The sequence below is a fragment of the Coregonus lavaretus genome (assembly GCF_964263955.1).
Source record: "Coregonus lavaretus genome assembly, chromosome: 6".
Classification (NCBI taxonomy): domain Eukaryota; kingdom Metazoa; phylum Chordata; class Actinopteri; order Salmoniformes; family Salmonidae; genus Coregonus; species Coregonus lavaretus.
This window is the reverse complement of record NC_139993.1, coordinates 13,576,099-13,596,772: the sequence shown is the minus strand read 5'-3', so window position 1 is coordinate 13,596,772 and position 20,674 is coordinate 13,576,099. Positions and strand designations below refer to the sequence as shown.

The following is a 20,674-nucleotide window of genomic DNA, read 5'->3' as shown; positions in this document are numbered from 1 at the left end:
GACAAACATGGGTTACTATTCAGCGTGCAAAGACAACAAAAAAGGCGCGCTAAACCCCTACGCTGGAACGGGCGGGGGAAATGATACAATGTAGCCGTTCTCCGAGCCGGCGCGCGCCGCCCATTAAACAATGATACAATGTAACGCAGCCTACCTGCGCATTCATTCGGTGGCGATGGAAATGCTCTTTTTACTGACAGAGTGGGTGGCTCTTAAAAGAGCCTTTGGGTTAGTAGAGCAGTCCAAATGCGCTGTTTACTTGGAGCTGGTGTACTTGGTTACGGCCTTGGTGCCCTCGGACACGGCGTGTTTGGCAAGTTCACCGGGGAGTAGCAGGCGCACGGCGGTCTGGATCTCCCTAGAGGTGATGGTAGAACGCTTGTTGTAGTGGGCCAGGCGAGAGGACTCTCCGGCGATACGCTCGAAGATGTCGTTCACGAACGAGTTCATGATTCCCATGGCCTTGGAGGAGATGCCGGTGTCGGGGTGGACCTGCTTCAGGACCTTGTACACGTAGATGGCGTAACTCTCCTTCCTGGACTTTCTGCGCTTCTTGCCGCCCTTCCCTGCGGTCTTGGTGACGGCTTTCTTGGAGCCCTTCTTGGGCGCTGACTTTGCTGGCTCGGGCATGATGATGTCTCGTTGCTTCTCAGAAACGAATGAGGGGGTGAAGGGCGCTTACCCGTCTTATGAAGAGGAAGCTAATCAAAGTCGGCGGCCGTGGACACTCCCCTGCTTGCTCGTAGGCGCCCCTGCTATTTGCCCAGTGGAGCTCTAGCGCTCAAAAGAGCCTTCCGCTCAGAGGCTAGCTTCCCGAACAAAGACAATTGAGGGCGCGCGCGCGGGTCCTCACCCCCTCCCTCCTCTCTATAGCCTATGCTCTGTGACCGATGGGGAATTGTGTGTTTCAAAAGGGGGGCCTGAATAGTTGTCCGAATGGCACGATTGTTGTGCCACATAATGCTGGTGATAGAATTGCCCACGTTGGCACCGTCAGACATAGGGCTCCCATTTTGGACTGTGTGTGTGTGTGTGTGTGTGTGTGTGCGCGCGCGCGAACGCTGTCCCCCTCTTTTCGAGCCACATCTACCGACGGGTGGTGGTTTTATGTTGTCCAAATGCCACTATTGCTTGACCCAAAATAACAACGTCACTACACTTTGCCACTGTCAGATATAGGCCTCCCTCTGTGCGCTAAAACGGGAAGGGACATTAGAATCCGCTATTTAATACTCCCTGTCCACTCGAAGTGGCTCATACTTTCCTACCAAATAGCATACGGAAGAAAAGAAAAAAACACTATATGGAATGGGCCCTTTTGAAGCGGATGTGGGTGGCTCTTAAAAGAGCCTTTGGGTTCGAGTCGGGGTGTTGAGGTTCCGAAGAGAGTGCGTTTAACCGCCGAAACCGTACAGGGTGCGTCCCTGTCGTTTCAGAGCGTAGACCACGTCCATGGCGGTAACGGTCTTCCTCTTGGCGTGCTCGGTGTAGGTGACTGCGTCACGGATCACGTTCTCCAGGAACACCTTTAGGACACCGCGGGTCTCCTCATAGATCAGACCGGAAATACGCTTCACGCCGCCGCGGCGAGCCAGACGGCGGATAGCGGGTTTGGTGATTCCCTGGATGTTATCGCGGAGAACTTTTCGGTGACGCTTGGCGCCTCCTTTTCCAAGTCCCTTGCCGCCTTTGCCTCTTCCAGACATGGTGTGTTCGCTAGTTGAGTTCAAGTGAATGAATGACTTCAGCGCCGGTGCGTGGTGCGCTATTATCTGCGTTTGGTCGACCTGATTGAGGCCATCGGCACAGAAAGCGCGCCTCTGTGATATGTTCGGAGGCGTTGCAAAGGGGAGGGCGCTCGTTCTAGGGGACTAGGGAGGAGCGATTACAAAGGTGACGTGAAAGCAACTACCGTGCGCGGGAAACATACTCCAATACTGATATAGGCTATGTGGAACACAAGGCCAAACGGTGACAACTGGGAGATCAGCTAGTACACTGTGTCCCTGTCCTCATATTGTTGTTGTTGTTGTTGTTGTTGTTGTTGTTGTTGTTGTTGTTGTTGCACCTGATTTTACTCATTGAGGACTTGCTAATTAGGTGACAGGTTGTTCAGTCAGCTGTGGCTCTCCAGGGCTACAAGAAAAATGGGTATTGTTGGGGGTAGGCTACTCTACCGCTGGAGTTGGGAAACACTGACCTAGTAGGATGAGTCTGTTTAGCTATGGAAGGACGTGTCGTATTGACTGTCATTAATAAACATCACTCTTCTTCTTTCTTCTCTAGACACCACTCGGCCTGACAGTAAGGGGGCCAAGAGGACCTGGGGTGCGGATGGGAGGGGTGGTGATCCCTCTGCAAGCTGGAGCGTTTACAAAATAGTTGTCATCATCCTTATGCCTAATGTGTGTTGCAGCCAAACAGCACACACTGTTTGTGTGACTCCCTGACATTACGCAATGATGTAAGCACATTTGGGAATGTCTTCCATATTGTTGCATAAAGACGACCGTGTGCATAAACTGTGAGACCGAGAGTGGCGTACCTTTACCCACACACACACACCCACACACACACACACACACACACACACAATGAAGGGATTGATTTCCTACGCATACAGAGGTGATAGTGATGTGCCAATATTGTATGGTACCTTTCTTAGCAAACCAATAATAAAGCTTCTTATAATGGAATTATTGTTATGATGTTGATCATTTGTATTGCCGCAGGATAGCCTCAGATGTGTCGTCAAAGAAAGGCCACAGAAAGAGGGCCCGTCTCAACTGTTCATTTCAAAAGGGACAAATTGGGGGGGTGCACTGATGCCTTAAGGGCCCAAGAGCACAGACTGCCACTTTATCATTCAGTGCAGTTGAACATCTCACATTTGACTAGCTTTCATAGGACAACTTATTGTTGCCATAATTGTCTCTTACCTGTACTTACTGGCTGCCGGCCCTCGGTGGAGTATATCGAGGAACAGAGGGTGCCTTTTAGGATAAGGACTAACAAGGTTTTGACTAGGTGGGATACAGCTACGACCGGAAGTGACTTTTCCCTAGCAGTTTAGGCTAATTAGGCTAGAGTGCAGATACTTGACATGTACAGTACAACAACAAATCACAGAGGGCCTGTTACCACACCCTATAGGCTTGAACATCATAATATCACAATATATAATAATACTCATACATAATAATCGAAAATCACCTTTGACTACAGTGACATTGGTAGTAAGTAGGCTACAGTATAATGGATAGCTACCCAACTGGGACAGAAAGTGGAAATTGAAGGGGGACACGCAGTGAGCAAAACTCCTAACGACATAAAAACACAGACACTTCAGTGGAACGCACAGGGCTAGACGGGAAGGAAGACGTGGAGAAGGACTATTGAAGAGGAGATGAAGAACACCGGAAGCATCGAGTGAAGAAATGGGCCCGGAACAGGGTTAGGCCGAGATGCACTGTTGACGCCCTATCCTTCATTTAGGACCTCAAAGAAATGAGTCAACTCCTATAGGGACTATTTTCACCGCCACCTGCTGGACCAGAGGTCATGTGGCCAACACTCTGCTTGAGATCATTAAGAGCTATAAGGAGTCCATCAACTACCTGGTCAGTCAAGTCATATAGGGGGGGATTTCATGGCCACCTGCTGGAGCAGAAGTCATGTTTGCCAACACTGGCCTTAAAATCATTAGGAGCTATAAGGAATAAATCAACTCATCATTCAAGTCATATAGGGAGGGATCTTAGCACCACCTGCTGGATCAGAAGTACCCTTCACTGTAGGCACAAGAGAGCCATCATCTCTCAACCGGTGCAATTTCCATAAGTATGTGGTAATAAAACAAACAACGACAGCTCCTCATATAGGCAGTGGTTTCAAAACTCTAAGCGCGTGTTCAAGTAGAGCACACCAAATCATACATGTACTTGTTCATCACACTGAATCAGTGTTTAATCTAGAAATACATGCCTCGCGTTGCAATACGTGTTCTTGTAAAGTCATTGCTTTCCACAATGCAATGCTCACATCACTTTCCGTGTGATATTGTTGGTCATTTGTTCAAATGTATTTGACTATGACTTCATCCGACTGCTCTGAATTCATAATAACCTCACGGTTTGGTGTTAACCTACCGATTTTCAACTGCTACTGCAGTAATTGCCTACTGCAGATTAGGAACGCTGTCATGAAAATGTATGCTTGGGAAGTGTTGCTCCTGAGTGGCGCAGTGGTCTAAGGCACTGCATCGCAGTGCTAACTGTGCCACTAGAGATCCTGGGTCGAATCCAGGCTCTGTCGCAGCCGGCCGCGACCCGGGAGACTCATGGGCGGCGCACAATTGGCCCAGCAGTCGTCCAGGGTAGGGGAGGGAATGGCCGGCAGGGATGTAGCTCAGTTGATGGCGAGCATGGCGTTTGCAATGCCAGCGTTGTGGGGTCGATTCCCACGGGGGGCCAGTATAAAAAAAAAAGTGTATTCACTAAACTGTAAGTCGCTCTGGATAAGAGCGTCTGCTAAATGACTAAAATGTAAATGTAAGTCTAAAATGAGGGTAACTCCCCTTAAGGTAAATGTCTGTGTTCTGAGTGGCAAAAAAATACTGATTTTTTCATAACATTTAGATATGTGCATACTGCCTGTCCTTAGGCAACCGCATTTAGAAGGGAAAGAAGTGGAACAAATGAATACTTTTCTTGCTCTTCAATCAAAACAAAAGCTTCACAAAGTGGTGCGTTTTGCCCCTAAATGACCCCTGAGGATTAGTGTGTTCTCATTTGTCAGTAATTGACCCTGACATACTCCCTTTAAATGGTACTATTTTAGGCAAACGTATACTGTAATGTACTACTATTATGATGATGACTATTATAATGTCACTTCACGGTAAGTAGAGCGAAATGCTGATATTGACAAGGTCAGAGATGTAAGGTATGTCACAAATGCATCCCCTATACTGTAAACGTGAATCCAAAAGGAAGTTGCTGGGGTCTATTGGATGGAGGGGTGTACTCAACTGTGCCTCAGAGAGAGGCACAGTTGAGTACTCACTCTCTCTCTCTCTCTCTCTTTCACTCTCTCTCTCTCTCTCTCTCACTCTCTCTCTCTCACTCACTCACTCACTCAGTCTCTCAGTCTCAGTCACTCACACTCTCTCTCTCTCATTCACTCACTCACTCACTCACTCACTCACTCACTCACTCTCTCAGTCTCTCTCTCACTCACTCTCTCTCTCTGTCTCTCACTCACTCTCTCACTCACTCACTCTCTCTCACTCACTCACTCTCTCAGTCTCTCAGGCTCACTCACTCACACTCTCTCTCTCTCTCACTCACTCTCTCAGTCTCTCTCTCTCTCTCTCACTCACTCACTCTCTCTCACTCACTCACTCTCTCAGTCTCTCAGGCTCACTCACTCACACTCTCTCTCTCTCTCACTCACTCTCTCAGTCTCTCGCTCTCTCTCTCACTCACTCTCTCTCTCACTCACTCACTCACTCACTCACTCACTCACTCACTCACTCTCGCAGTCTCTCTCTCTCACTCACTCTCTGTCTCTCAGTCTCTCTCACTCACTCACTCTCTCACTCACTCTCTCAGTCTCTCAGTCTCTCAGTCTCTCTCACTCACTCACTCTCTCACTCACTCTCTCAGTCTCTCAGTCTCACTCACTCACACTCTCTCTCTCTCAGTCTCTCTCTCTCTCACTCACTCACTCACTCTCTCTCTCTGTCTCTCACTCACTCTCTCAGTCTCTCTCACTCTCTCACTCACTCTCTGTCTCTCAGTCTCTCTCACTCACTCACTCTCTCACTCTCTCAGTCTCTCAGTCTCTCTCTCACTCACTCTCTCAGTCTCTCAGTCTCTCTCTCTCACTCACCCCCTCACTCACTCTGTCAGTCTCTCTCTCTCTCACTCACTCTCTCTCTCTCACTCACTCACTCTCACTCACTCACTCTCTCAGTCTCTCAGTCTCACTCACTCACACTCTCTCTCTCTCAGTCTCTCTCTCTCTCTCTCTCTCACTCACTCACTCTCTCTCACTCACTCACTCACTCACTCTCTCTCTCTGTCTCTCACTCACTCTCTCAGTCTCTCTCACTCTCTCACTCACTCTCTGTCTCTCAGTCTCTCTCACTCACTCACTCTCTCACTCTCTCAGTCTCTCTCTCACTCACTCACTCACTCACTCAGTCTCTCAGTCTCTCTCTCTCACTCACCCCCTCACTCACTCTGTCAGTCTCTCTCTCTCTCACTCACTCTCTCTCTCTCACTCACTCACTCTCACTCACTCACTCTCTCAGTCTCTCAGGCTCACTCACTCACACTCTCTCTCTCTCTCACTCACTCTCTCAGTCTCTCGCTCTCTCTCTCACTCACTCTCTCTCTCACTCACTCACTCAGTCACTCACTCACGCAGTCTCTCTCTCTCACTCACTCTCTCTCTCTGTCTCTCATTCACTCTCTCAGTCTCTCTCACTCTCTCACTCACTCTCTGTCTCTCAGTCTCTCTCACTCACTCACTCTCTCACTCACTCTCTCAGTCTCTCAGTCTCACTCACTCACACTCTCTCTCTCTCAGTCTCTCTCTCTCTCTCTCACTCACTCACTCTCTCTCACTCACTCACTCACTCACTCTCTCAGTCTCTCTCTCTCTCACTCACTCACTCTCTCAGTCTCTCTCTCTCTCTCTCAGTCTCTCAGTGTCTATTTGAGTCGAATCAACGTAATATAATCCTTTTTACGTCTCTATCATCTTTACTCAATGTATTGGACCACATCAACTCAACTTACTCAAGCTTATCTACTCATAAAAACAAGCAAAAATATCTACTCAATAATATGACGTGTGCCTTTGTTGACTGTAATAGCTTGAGTACATTCCACAAAGTCATTTTTTACAGTGTATCTAAAGACACGTTTGTTGTGGTGATGCACTTTTTCTTTGACGTTGAACTTGCATTGAACAGACAAATCCATTTCGTTACAACCCTTTTGTAGTATGACTTAGGAATATTTGTTGATGATCCTAATGTCTATGCTTGAATAGTGATTGGTTGTTGGTGAAATATTGCTGAGAACCCATCGTTTCCTGGCCTTTTTTCACTATTGAGCAATTTTGAAACATTTGTTTTGCTATTGGATTCATAATGGTGACCTGGGACAAGTAATTAGTGAAAACTAGAGTTTAGCAGTTGCCATTAAAGCGATCGAACCAAGTCATCCTAATAGGCTAGTATTAGCCTAAAGCAGGGATTCCCAAACTCAGGCCACGTTTTGGGAGTTTTTGCCCCAGCACTACACAGCTGATTCAAATAATCAACTCATCATCATCAAGCTGGGAGTATTAGAATCAGCTGTGGAGTGTTAGGGCAAAACGCAAAACGCGCACCCCTTGGGGACCCCAGGACCGCGTTTGGGAAACGCTGGCCTAAAGAGCAAATGACCATGAGGTGCAGTACCCACATTTAACCACAAGATGGCCTCCGTGCTCCACTGTAAAGTTTGGGCCTCTGCATGAGTCTCTCAGCAGCACTGCAACATGGGACTTTCAAAGGAAGTTGGCATGCAATGTTTCTTCTGGACTGCATTCAAGGCAACTAATGACACACAACTAATAGTGTCAATTATTCATCTGAACACAATTCTTGTAACTATTCGGCCTATATTATCACTCGTTTCTTTTCCCCCTCCTTTGTAAAGCATTTTACTGTGCTACTATAGTCCAAAGTAAGTGGATGATGCCAGACGGTTGTATATATATATATATATATATATATATATATATATATATATATACACATACATACACACACACACACACACACACACACACATTGAAGCTAGACTTCAGGCAACGAAAAGGTACAATACGTAGCTTTTAGACGTGTTAGTGAACAACATACATGGTGGGTAATGTAGAGGTGCGTGTATACATGGAACAATTGTGCCTTTTTGATGGAAATATGGAGGTGGCTCTTAAAAGAGCCTTTGGGGGATTTTGGAGTTCAGGTCATCCTCATTTATGCGCGCTCTCCGCGAATACGGCGGGCCAGCTGGATGTCCTTGGGCATGATGGTCACCCGCTTGGCGTGGATGGCGCACAGGTTGGTGTCCTCGAACAGGCCGACCAGGTAAGCCTCGCTAGCCTCCTGCAGGGCCATCACAGCGGAACTCTGGAAGCGCAGGTCGGTCTTGAAGTCCTGGGCGATTTCTCGCACCAGGCGCTGGAAGGGCAGCTTGCGGATGAGCAGCTCAGTGGACTTCTGGTAACGACGGATCTCTCTCAGAGCCACGGTGCCGGGCCTGTAACGGTGAGGCTTCTTCACACCGCCGGTGGCCGGGGCACTCTTGCGAGCAGCCTTAGTGGCGAGCTGCTTCCTGGGGGCTTTGCCACCGGTGGATTTGCGAGCGGTTTGCTTGGTTCTGGCCATGGCGCTTCTCTGACAGTCGGGAGTATAGCCTCGAAATGCCTATGTGAAGTTTATAAAGCCGGCAGTGGCGCCTGCTGATTGGACACCATCTCCCCACCACCCCGATTGGCCCGTTGCGCAGGCCTCCTCCGTTGGCCATTGGACGGGAGGCCCGGCCTCTCCAAAATTCAAACTCCCGGTGCGCGCGCGCAATAGGACGCCGCCGGCCCTTTACGCATAATAATAGTCGCCAAAGTCAAGAGTGACATCTTTATAGGCACGTTGTAATCTAATGCTAGCCTGCTATGGCAAACGAGGCCTAGTAGGTGTTGTTGTTCATGGAAGGCCTCATGTGGGCACAGAATGTCGAAATAGTTGTGTATACACCCACTCAATGTGTAGCGGTCATAGAAAGGTACTTTGCGCTTTTGGAGAGCTAGGTGGTTGGCTCTTAAAAGAGCCTTTGGGGGTTGAGTAGTCAAGTTGAAGTCGCAGTAGCGAATTTACTTGGCTTTGACTGCCTTCTCGGTCTTCTTGGGGAGTAGCACTGCCTGGATGTTGGGCAACACACCACCCTGAGCGATGGTCACACCGCCGAGCAGTTTGTTCAGTTCCTCGTCGTTACGGACGGCCAGCTGCAGGTGACGGGGGATGATACGAGTCTTCTTGTTGTCACGGGCAGCGTTGCCGGCCAACTCCAGGATCTCAGCAGTCAGGTACTCGAGCACGGCGGCCAGGTAGACTGGTGCGCCAGCGCCCACACGCTCGGCGTAGTTGCCTTTGCGCAGTAGCCTGTGCACACGGCCCACGGGGAACTGGAGCCCGGCACGGGATGAACGGGTCTTTGCCTTCGCCCTGGCCTTGCCTCCGGTTTTGCCTCTTCCGCTCATATTGGTATCTTGAGAAAGTCACAGAAAGTCTGAATGAGCCGCTCGCTAGTGATGGGTCATGCGCACAAGCATCGGCTCTGAGAGCCGGCTCTTTGTAGTGAATCAGAAGAGCCGGCTCGCATCGAGTGAGAGCCGGCTCCCAGTTTTTTGCCCATTCGCTGCTTAGGTTTCACTTTCACAGAGGTCTGTTATGATTGGCCAGCATGGCGACCAGCATGCGGCATTCACGTGAGAATTAAGGATGTGTAAACAGAGAGGGGGCGGGGCAGACACACCACTTGACTCCACTGCAAGTGAAGAGAGAGACAGAGCGGACTGAGGAGCGTGTGTGCGTCTTGCATTGTCGTGTCGTTTAACTATGAGTGACACTAGAAAGCGAAGCAGCATCTGGCTGCAGTTTAAAGATATTGGGAACAAGAAAGCAGAGTGCCTTCACTGCAAAACGAAGGTCACTATAAGAGCAGGTTCCACCACAAACCTGCATAGACATACAAGAACTGTCCATCCTACAGTGCAGTTAGAGGAGAGAGGGCAAGCCAGCTCACCATCTACTGATCCTGGTGTGTCTCATACCAGAACAACAGCTGCTGTAACGTCTACTGCCATCCCCATGCGTGCAAGTATAACCTCTCCTACTGCAACTCAAAGCAAAATAAGTCAGTTTTTACCTAAACTGATGACCCCAGCCAAACAGCACAGTATTGATGATGAGTTGGCTAAAATGGTAGCTTCTGATTTTCAACCCTTTTCCATTGTGGAGGACAAAGGAATGAAAAACTTTGTCAAAGCCCTAAATCCCACATACACTCTACCCAGTAGAAAAACACTTTCCCAAACAATGATCCCAAAACTATATGACACAGAACGTGCATTATGGCAAGAAAGGGTGACAAAAGCTCCATCAGTTTGCCTGACAACTGACTGCTGGACCTCCAGAACAACCTGCTCTTTCATGTCTGTCACTTGCCACTTTATTGAAGATTACAAGATGACATCTTGCCTTCTGGACTGCTTCGAGTTCACCGACAGACACACTGCAGAAAACTTGGCAGTGGAGCTACTAAGAGTGGCAAAAGAGTGGCAAGTAGAGGACAAAGTGGTGTGCTGTGTGAGTGATAATGCTGCAAACATCACCAAAGCCATAAAAGTTTTGAAGTGGACCCATCACCCATGTCTGGCGCATACACTAAACCTGGTGGTTAGAGATGCTCTGAAGGTGATCAAAACAACCGTGGATAAGGTGAAGGCTGTTGTGGAGTTTTTCCACAAAAGCACAGTAGCAGCACAGAAGCTAAAGTCCACACAGCGCCAAATGGGGATTCCTGAACTGAGGCCCAAACAAGAGTGTGCCACCAGGTGGAACTCAACATTTGATATGTTGAAACGAATGCTTGAAATAAAAGATGCCATCATCTCCACCCTGGCCCTCATCAACGCATCTATTGAGCCATTAAGCCAAGAGGAATGGGAGCTGGTGAAAGAGGTCTGCGCCGTCCTGCAACCATTCCAGGAGGTGACTGTGGAGATAAGTGCAGACAGGTACCTAGAACCATTGAAGTCAGTTATTGGTCAGAAGTTTACATACACTCAGTGACACGTGACTTCCGTCTCGCTTCCGCATTGTCTCCGTGCTGCTCTGCTGTTTGTTGCTACTTGGCTACCTGCCAAACTATTCACGTTTTACTTTTAATAAACGTTTAATCAATCTCTGTGTTCAACAAATTTACCAACTTTTTAGTTTTGTCCTCACTCATCTTTTTTCGTTAAACTTTTTCACCCCGGACGTTTATCCCGAGACAGAAGAGTCATTTTCCTGTGCGTTTTAGCTGCCAACTTTACGTTATTTTCCGTTTTTCCATCGCAACTTTTTTTCCCTTATTCAACTTTTTCACTCCGGACGCTTTATCTGGACATGGCTCATCAACATCTTCAACAGCCGAAGCTAAGTAGTAACATTAACATGATGTCTTTTAATTGCAGTCGCTGTACTCATAATATACAGGAGAATTCTCGCCTTACGGCGAGAATAGCTGTGCTACAAGCCCAGCTTCAGACGCAATTGTTAGGCAAGAGTATTATCAGTGTAGGAAAGGAAGAAACAGCGTCTGTGCCACCAGTAAGTACAGACAGTAACGTTAGTATAACTCCCCCCGCACAGTCCCTGCAGCCGGACAACTTTCTCATGGCTTCTGGAGGGAAATACTGTTGGAATGCTCAACCGGTGTCGCTCATTCAGCCGACAGAAACCTTCAACCGGTTTTCCCCATTATGTAGCGAGTCGGAGTCTGAGTCTGAGTCTTCTCTAGTCTCTACTCCTCCCGTTACGGGGTCTGAGACGCCGAAGGCTCCCACCATTAGCTCTGACAAATTGAAAACCCTAGTCATTGGCGACTCCATTACCCGCAGTATTAGACTTAAAACGAATCACCCAGCGATCATACACTGTTTACCAGGGGGCAGGGCTACCGACGTTAAGGCTAATCTAAAGATGGTGCTGGCTAAAGCTAAAACTGGCGAGTGTAGAGAGTATAGAGATATTGTTATCCACGTCGGCACCAACGATGTTAGGATGAAACAGTCAGAGGTCACCAAGTGCAACATAGCTTCAGCGTGTAAATCAGCTAGAAAGATGTGTCGGCATCGAGTAATTGTCTCTGGCCCCCTCCCAGTTAGGGGAAGTGACGAGCTCTACAGCAGAGTCTCAGCACTTAATCGCTGGTTGAAAACTGTTTTCTGCCCCTCCCAAAAGATAACATTTGTGGATAATTGGCCCTCTTTCTGGGACTCACCCACAAACAGGATCAAGCCTGACCTGCTGAGGAGTGACGGACTCCATCCTAGCTGGAGGGGTGCTCTCCTCTTATCTACCAACATAGATAGGGCTCTAACTCCTTTAGCCCCACAGTGAAATAGGGTGCAGGCCAGGCAGCAGGCTGTTAGCCAACCTGCCAGCTTAGTGGAGTCTGCCAATAGTATAGTCAGTGTAGTCAGCTCAGCCATACCCATTGAGACTGTGTCTGTGCCTCGACCTAGGTTGGGCAAAACTAAACATGGTGGTGTCCACCCTAGCAATCTTATTAGGATAAAGACCTCCTCCATTCCTGCCATTATTGAAAGAGATCGTGATACCTCACATCTCAAAATAGGGTTACTTAATGTTAGATCCCTCACTTCAAAGGCAGTCATAGTCAATGAACTAATCACTGATCATAATCTTGATGTGATTGGCCTGACTGAAACATGGCTTAAGCCTGATGAATTTGCTGTGTTAAATGAGGCCTCACCTCCTGGTTACACTAGTGACCATATTCCCCGTGCATCCCGCAAAGGCGGAGGTGTTGCTAACATTTACGATAGCAAATTTCAATTTACAAAAAAAAAAATGACGTTTTCATCTTTCGAGCTTCTAGTCATGAAATCTATGCAGCCTACTCAATCACTTTTTATAGCTACTGTTTACAGGCCTCCTGGGCCATATACAGCGTTCCTCTCTGAGTTTCCTGAATTCCTATCAGACCTTGTAGTCATAGCAGATCATATTCTAATTTTTGGTGATTTTAATATTCACATGGAGAAGTCCACAGACCCACTCCAAAAGTCCTTCGGAGCCATTATCGACTCAGTGGGTTTTGTCCAACATGTCTCTGGACCTACTCACTGCCACAGTCATACTCTGGACCTAGTTTTGTCCCATGGAATAAATGTTGTAGATCTTAATGTTTTTCCACAAAATCCTGGACTATCGGACCACCATTTTATTACGTTTGCAATCGCAACAAATAATCTGCTCAGACCCCAACCAAGGAGCATCAAAAGTCGTGCTATAAATTCTCAGACAACACAAAAATTCATTGATGCCCTTCCAGACCCCTTCTGCCTACCCAAGGACGTCAGAGGACAAAAATCAGTTAACCACTTAACTGAGGAACTAAATTTAACCTTGCACAATACCCTAGATGCAGTTGCACCCCTAAAAACGAAAAACATTTGTCATAAGAAACTAGCTCCCTGGTATACAGAAAATACCCGAGCTTTGAAGCAAGCTTCCAGGAAATTGGAACGGAAATGGCGCCACACCAAACTGGAAGTCTTCCGACTAGCTTGGAAAGACAGTACCGTGCAGTACCAAAGAGCCCTCACTGCTGCTCGATCATCCTACTTTTCCAAATTAATCGAGGAAAATAAGAACAATCCAAAATTTCTTTTTGATACTGTTGCAAAGCTAACTAAAAAGCAGCATTCCCCAAGAGAGGATGGTTTTCACTTCAGCAGTGATAAATTCATGAACTTCTTTGAGGAAAAGATCATGACCATTAGAAAGCAAATTACGGACTCCTCTTTGAATCTGCGTATTCCTCCAGGGCTTAGCTGTCCTGGATCTGCACAGCTCTGCGAGGGCCTGGGATCGGGAGAGACACTTAAGTGTTTTAGTACTATATCTCTTGACACAATGATGAAAATAATCATGGCCTCTAAACCTTCAAGCTGCATACTGGATCCTATTCCTACTAAACTGCTGAAGGAGCTGCTTCCTGTGCTTGGCCCTCCTATGTTGAACATAATAAACAGCTCTCTATCCACCGGATGTGTACCAAACTCACTAAAAGTGGCAGTGATAAAGCCTCTCTTGAAAAAGCCAAACCTTGACCCGGAAAATATAAAAAACTATCGGCCAATATCGAATCTTCCATTCCTCTCAAAAATTTTAGAAAAAGCTGTTGCGCAGCAACTCACTGCCTTTCTGAAGACAAACAATGTATACGAAATGCTTCAGTCTGGTTTTAGACCCCATCATAGCACTGAGACTGCACTTGTGAAGGTGGTAAATGACCTTTTAATGGCGTCAGACCGAGGCTCTGCATCTGTCCTCGTGCTACTAGACCTTAGTGCTGCCTTTGACACCATCGATCACCACATTCTTTTGGAGAGACTGGAAACCCAAATTGGTCTACACGGACAAGTTCTGGCCTGGTTTAGATCCTACCTGTCGGAAAGATATCAGTTTGTCTCTGTGAATGGTCTGTCCTCCGACAAATCAACTGTACATTTCGGTGTTCCTCAAGGTTCCGTTTTAGGACCACTATTGTTTTCACTATATATTTTACCTCTTGGGGATGTTATTCGAAAACATAATGTTAACTTTCACTGCTATGCGGATGACACACAGCTGTACATTTCAATGAAGCATGGTGAAGCCCCAAAATTGCCCTCGCTAGAAGCCTGTGTTTCAGACATAAGGAAGTGGATGGCTGAAAACTTTTTACTTTTAAACTCGGACAAAACAGAGATGCTTGTTCTAGGTCCCAAGAAACAAAGAGATCTTCTGTTAAATCTGACAATTCATCTTGATGGTTGTAAAGTCGTCTCAAATAAAACTGTGAAGGACCTAGGCGTTACTCTTGACCCTGATCTCTCTTTTGACGAACATATCAAGACTGTTTCAAGGACAGCTTTTTTCCATCTACGTAACATTGCAAAAATCAGAAATTTTCTGTCCAAAAATGATGCAGAAAAATTAATCCATGCATTTGTTACTTCTAGATTAGACTACTGCAATGCTCTATTTTCCGGCTACCCGGATAAAGCACTAAATAAACTTCAGTTAGTGCTAAATACGGCTGCTAGAATCCTGACTAGAACCAAGAAATTTGATCATATTACTCCAGTGCTAGCTTCCCTACACTGGCTTCCTGTTAAGGCAAGGGCTGATTTCAAGGTTTTACTGTTAACCTATAAAGCGTTACATGGGCTTGCTCCTACCTATCTTTCCGAGTTGGTCCTGCCGTACATACCAATACGTACGCTACGGTCACAAGACGCAGGCCTCCTAATTGTCCCTAGAATTTCTAAGCAAACAGCGGGAGGCAGGGCTTTCTCCTATAGATCTCCATTTTTATGGAACAGTCTGCCTACCCATGTGAGAGACGCAGACTCGGTCTCAACCTTTAAGTCTTTACTGAAGACTTATCTCTTCAGTAGGTCATATGATTGAGTGTAGTCTGGCCCAGGAGTGTGAAGGTGAACGGAAAGGCTGGAGCAACGAACAGCCCTTGCTGTCTCTGCCAGGCCGGTTCCCCTCTCCACTGGGGTTCTCTGCCTCTAACCCTGTTGCAGGGGCTGAGTCACTGGCCTGCTGGTGCTCTTTCATGCCGTCCCTGGGAGGGGTACGTCAATTGAGTGGGTTGAGTTACTGACGTGATCTTCCTGTCTGGGTTGGCGACCCCCCCCCCCTTGGTTTGTGCTGTGGTGGAGACCTCTGTGGGCTATACTCGGCCTTGTCTCAGGATTGTAAGTTGGTGGTTGGGGATATCCCTCTAGTGGTGCGGGGGCTGTGCTTTGGCGGAGTGGGTGGGGTTATATCCTTCCTGTTTGGCCCTGTCCGGGGGTTTCTTCGGATGGGGCCACAGTGTCTCCGGACCGCTCCTGTCTCAGCCTCCAGTATTTATGCTGCAGTAGTTTATGTGTCGGGGGGCTGGGGTTAGTTGGTTATACCTGGAGTACTTCTCCTGTCTTATCCAGTGTCCTGTGTGAATTTAAGTATGCTCTCTCTAATTCTCTCGTTCTCTCTTTCTCTCTGAGAACCTGAGCCCTAGGACCATACGTCAGGACTACCGGGCATGATGACACCCTGCTGCCCCCAGTCCGCCTGGCCTTGCTGCTATTCCAGTTTCAACTGTTCTGCCTGCGGCTACGAAACCCCTACCTGTCCCAGACCTGCTGTTTTCAACTCTAAATGATCGGCTATGAAAAGCCAACTGAGAGACCTGAGCCCTAGGACCATACGTCGGGACTACCGGCCGTGGTGACTCCTTGCTATCCCCAGTCCGCCTGGCCTTGCTGCTATTCCAGTTTAAACTGTTCTGCCTGCGGTTATGGAACCCCTACCTGTCCCAGACCTGCTGTTTTAAACTCTAATGATCGGCTATGAAAAGCCAACTGAGATTTATTCCTGATTATTATTTGACCATGCTTGTCACTTATGAACATTTTTGAACATCTTGGCATGGTTCTGTTATAATCTCCACCCGGCACAGCCAGAAGAGGACTGGCCACCCCTCATAGCCTGGTTCCTCTCTAGGTTTCTTCCTAGGTTTTGCCTTTCTAGGGAGTTTTTCCTAGCCACCGTGCTTCTACACCTGCATTACTAGCTGTTTGGGGTTTTAGGCTGGGTTTCTGTACAGCACTTCGAGATATTAGCTGATGTAAGAAGGGCTATATAAAATAAAATTGATTGATTGATTGATTGTTTTCTCTACTACTATTCAGTCACTATTATACATTGCAAACACAACACATACAGTATAATGCATCACGTATAATATGCCACATACTTTTAAAAAACTAAATTCTAAAAGTTGCTGTTTTCTCTCCTTCAGCTATGTCACAGCCTCGAAAATGCTCCTGCTTTGCAAAGGTCTGCAGCTGGTGACAGCCGAGAACCAATGGACAGTAACTGTGCAGAAAGTGAAGGAATTAGTTGCAGCTCTTTGTTCAGCCATGGACCGCAAATTTCTGCGGATGGAGTACAACACTGTCCTTTCAGAAACTACCTTATTGGATCCAAGGTTTAAAAAACTTGCCTTCAGTGATCGTAGAGCTGTTGATGAAGCTCTTCAGAGGATTAGTGCAGCAGCAGCAGCAAAATGCACCCCCAGCAGCCAGCCAGCTCCACCATTACAGGGCCAAGTGGAGGAGGAGCAGCAAACCTCTGCTGTTTGGAGGCTTTTTGATGACAGAGCTACAGGAGATGCTTCAAGGAGAAATCCGACAGCTGATGCTATAATGGAGGTGAGGAGCTACCTTGAGGAGCCCCTCATCCAGAGAGCAGAAGACCCACTGAGCTGGTGGCAGGCCAAGGCCTCAGTCTTTCCACTCCTGGTGAAGGTGATGGAGGGGAGACTATGTATTGTTGCCACATCAGTTCCTTCTGAGAGAATCTTCTCCAAAACAGGGCAGATACTCACGGAGAGGCGAAATCGTATCAGGCCTATCAGCCCATCCAAGCTGAGGCATCTGATCTTCCTGAATGCCAACCTGCCCTGAGGACTAATGCTGTTTGCTGGAGTTTGGTTCTGGTTTTGATTCTGTTCTGTGGATTTGTTTGAAGTTTATTGTTAATTTGTGCAATAAAAAAGTTTAATTGAAATAAACAAATGTAAGAGTGGTTTTGTCACAGAATAAATGCACAGAATTAGGCATTATAAGGTCTCTCATAAAAACACTGAAAGCAAAAGGGTTTTCAACACATAAACCATGATTTTTTTTCAAAGTTAAGGTAAAATATAGGCTACAAAAGATCCTAAATAAAGAGCCGTTCGGGAGTCGAAAGAGCCGGCTCTTCTTTGGGAGCCGAGTCAAAAGAGCCGGCTCTCAGAAAAGAGCCGAACTTCCCATCATTACCGCTCGCCACTTCGAGAGCCGTACTTATACCTCGCCACAAGAGGCAACGATTGGCCACCGGGCCGGTGTGGCCTTATCCAATTGGAGCGAGGGACAGACAGACAGACGATTAGTTACCGGAGTGTAACTCCAGTTCTATGAGTGGAGCGGAGCCCCATAGGGGAGCTATGCTCCTAGTGGTTTACCCTCTGCCCTAAGGCAGATGCAGCCTGAAGCAAAATTATGCACACACCTACAGCCAATAGGAGTACAGGTGTCCCTATATAAGGAACCCCGTTCCCTCAATCTGCCTCCCGAGATATTATCTTCAGCGAGACTAGAGAGGGTCGGTAGGGCCTTAAGTCCTATGGGGCTCCGCTCCACTCATAGAACTGGAGTTACACTCCGGTAACTAATCGTTCTATATCGTGGAGCTCCGCCCCATAGGGGAGCTATGCTCCTAGTGGTTTAAGGCGGAGCGAAACGCTCCAAAATGTACTCCCTGCCGAGCCTAACACTTCCCATTAAAAAATGAAAAGGTCAAGCCCAGCAATGGCTGCAACCAATTCCCGCAGTACTGCGACTAAAAACCCATCAGGGCGTCACAATATACCGCGTCATCGGTTATAGACCCGCCCCATCTAGCTCAATGACAATGTCAATGGCTATTGGGCAGATCAATAGAATAGACGCCGTGCTAATCTGACTAGCAGATAGCCGTGCCTCAATATTCTATGGAACAAAATATACCAGTCATACTAAACTGAACCTCAGATAGATGACCTCACATTCTGTCCACTCAATACATGTTTCTATATGCTGACACTGTCAGCCAGGAGACATGCCACAGAATATGCTCTTCATCCGAAGCGGACCTGATAGAGACCAGTCTATCATCCTGCTTCTCCCTCCTCTACCTCAAGATTCCCCTTCAGCTGTGCTGAGTGCAATCGAGATTGGAGTTTAAAAGGCTTATTCTTGACATAAGTCTTCCTAACCAGAGCGGACCTGATTGGAACCTGTCCAAGGTCCTGCTCTGTCCTCCTTTTCTAGCTCAAGAACGCCTTTCAGCTCTGCTGAAATTCGATCGAACAAAAGAGTTAGAAAACATGTCCATAATATGTTACTTCTAATAAAAGCGGACTTATGAACTTATTCACAATCCTGCTTTCTTTCTCTATTCTGCTCATGATCTCCCTTCAGCCACGCTGAGTACAGACCGAGCCAAAGAGTTAGAAGACATATCCAACAGATAGAAACGGATAAAAGGAGACGGTGTCGACCATGACGCTGCTCTACAAATATCCTCTACCTCTGTTCCTCTGAAAGGAGCAGTAGAAGCTGCTACTCCACGAGTGGAGTGCGCTCTAATACCCTGAGGCGGTTGTTGCCCCGCCGCCTCGTACGCCGTCTCAATGCCTTCACAAAGCCAATGAGACAAACGCTGTTTTGAAAGTGGTCTACCCAATGCAGCCGCACCGTGACACACAAACAGCTGAGGCGATGACCTAACCGCCGCTGTGCGCCTAACGTAATACGCCAAAGCGCGTACTGGGCACAGACAGTGAAGCTTTTCCTCACTCCTCTCCCCATGGGGAGGGGGATGAAAAGCCCACAATTCCACGATCTGCGATCTATATGCACTGTTAATAACCTTCGGCACAAATGCCGGGTTAGGACGTAACACCGCTCTGCTCAAATCGCCATTAATGGCAAGGCAGTCGGGTCTCGTCGACAGTGCACACAAATCGCTGACTCGTTTAGCAGTAGTCAAGGTGAGCAACAGCGCCGTCTTGATAGACAGCATCTTGAGGGGTATTTGATTCAATGGCTCGAACGGCGACTTACATAGCGCTTCGAGAACCAATGCCAAATCCCACTTGGGCAGCGTAGCTCTAGGTCTTGGCCTAGGCCGTTGCGTTCCCAATAGGAAACGTTTCACTAAAGGGTGACTGAAAACACTTTTTCCGTTAAAACCTTCATGACCAGCTGAAATTGCCGCTGCAAACACTCGAATAGTGGAGGGCGATTTCTGCTTATCAAACATAGACTGTAGGAATGAGAGCACACTCTCTACCTGACAGCTCATGGGGTCCACGTCCTGTGTATCACACCATCGTGAGAAAACGTTCCATCTGCTGGTATACACCCTAGAAGTGGAACCGGCTCTTGCGCCCTGTATTGTTCTGATCACTGCATCAGACAACCCACGGCGCTTTAACCTGTCCCATTCAGGAACCAAGCCTTCAGTGGTTGGCCGATTATGGGCCATTGCCCTATCGAGCCTCCCGCCTGAGTCAACGCGTCTCGTTGATGTGGAATTGGCCAGGGTGGCGCAATCAACATCTGACTAATCTCTGCAAACCACGGAGCCCCCGGGCGATCGGGCGCTATCAGTATCACTGACAGCTCCTCTGACCTCACCCTGGCTAGCAGTGGGAGAATGCAAGACAGCGGAGGGAATGCATACAGGAGAACTTTCGGCCACAGGTAGTGCGCGAATGCGTCTCTTCCCAATGGCGGTTCGTCCTGGTTTCTCAGAGAGAACCATAGGGGACACTGCGCGTTCACACGTGACGCGAACAGGTCCACCTCGGCTCTCCCGAATTGTTCCCAAATCTGTAGAACAATGTCCGGGTGCAGACACCACTCGTCGTCTCGAGGACCCCCTCTTGACATGAGGTCTGCCCCTACGTTCAAGTAGCCCGGAATGTGTGCTGCTCTCAACGAGCGAAGGTGCTTGTGAGCCCACAGCCACAATTCCACTGCCGCCCGATGAAGGGCAGGAGACCTGACCCCTCCCTGGCGGTTTATGTGAGCTACTGTGGTTCGGTTGTCTGACCAGACCAACACATCGCGACCCCGAAGGGTAGACGCGAAGTGGGTCAAGACCAGTCGCACCGTTTCCAACTCTAGGAGGTTGATGTGACGACCTGATTGAGGCCATGCACCTCCTATCGCTTGAGACTGACATGTCCCT

The 20,674-nt window shown here is 47.9% G+C and overlaps 2 protein-coding genes across 2 annotated transcripts; both read right to left on the bottom strand.

Moving 5' to 3' along the window:
* Positions 1-1,394: 1,394 nt before the first annotated feature.
* LOC311130889 (histone H4) lies at positions 1,395-1,706 on the bottom strand (the record flags this gene model as incomplete). Its single annotated transcript, XM_084163702.1, has 1 exon — positions 1,395-1,706. One exon carries the CDS (start codon positions 1,704-1,706, stop codon positions 1,395-1,397), a length of 312 nt encoding a protein of 103 aa, XP_084019828.1.
* A 6,329-nt stretch (positions 1,707-8,035) lies between these two features.
* On the bottom strand, positions 8,036-9,315 carry LOC311130401 (histone H2A-like; the record flags this gene model as incomplete). Its single annotated transcript, XM_084163127.1, has 2 exons — positions 8,036-8,393; positions 8,933-9,315. 2 exons carry the CDS (start codon positions 9,313-9,315, stop codon positions 8,036-8,038), a joined length of 741 nt encoding a protein of 246 aa, XP_084019253.1.
* Between the last annotated feature and the right edge of the window lie 11,359 nt (positions 9,316-20,674).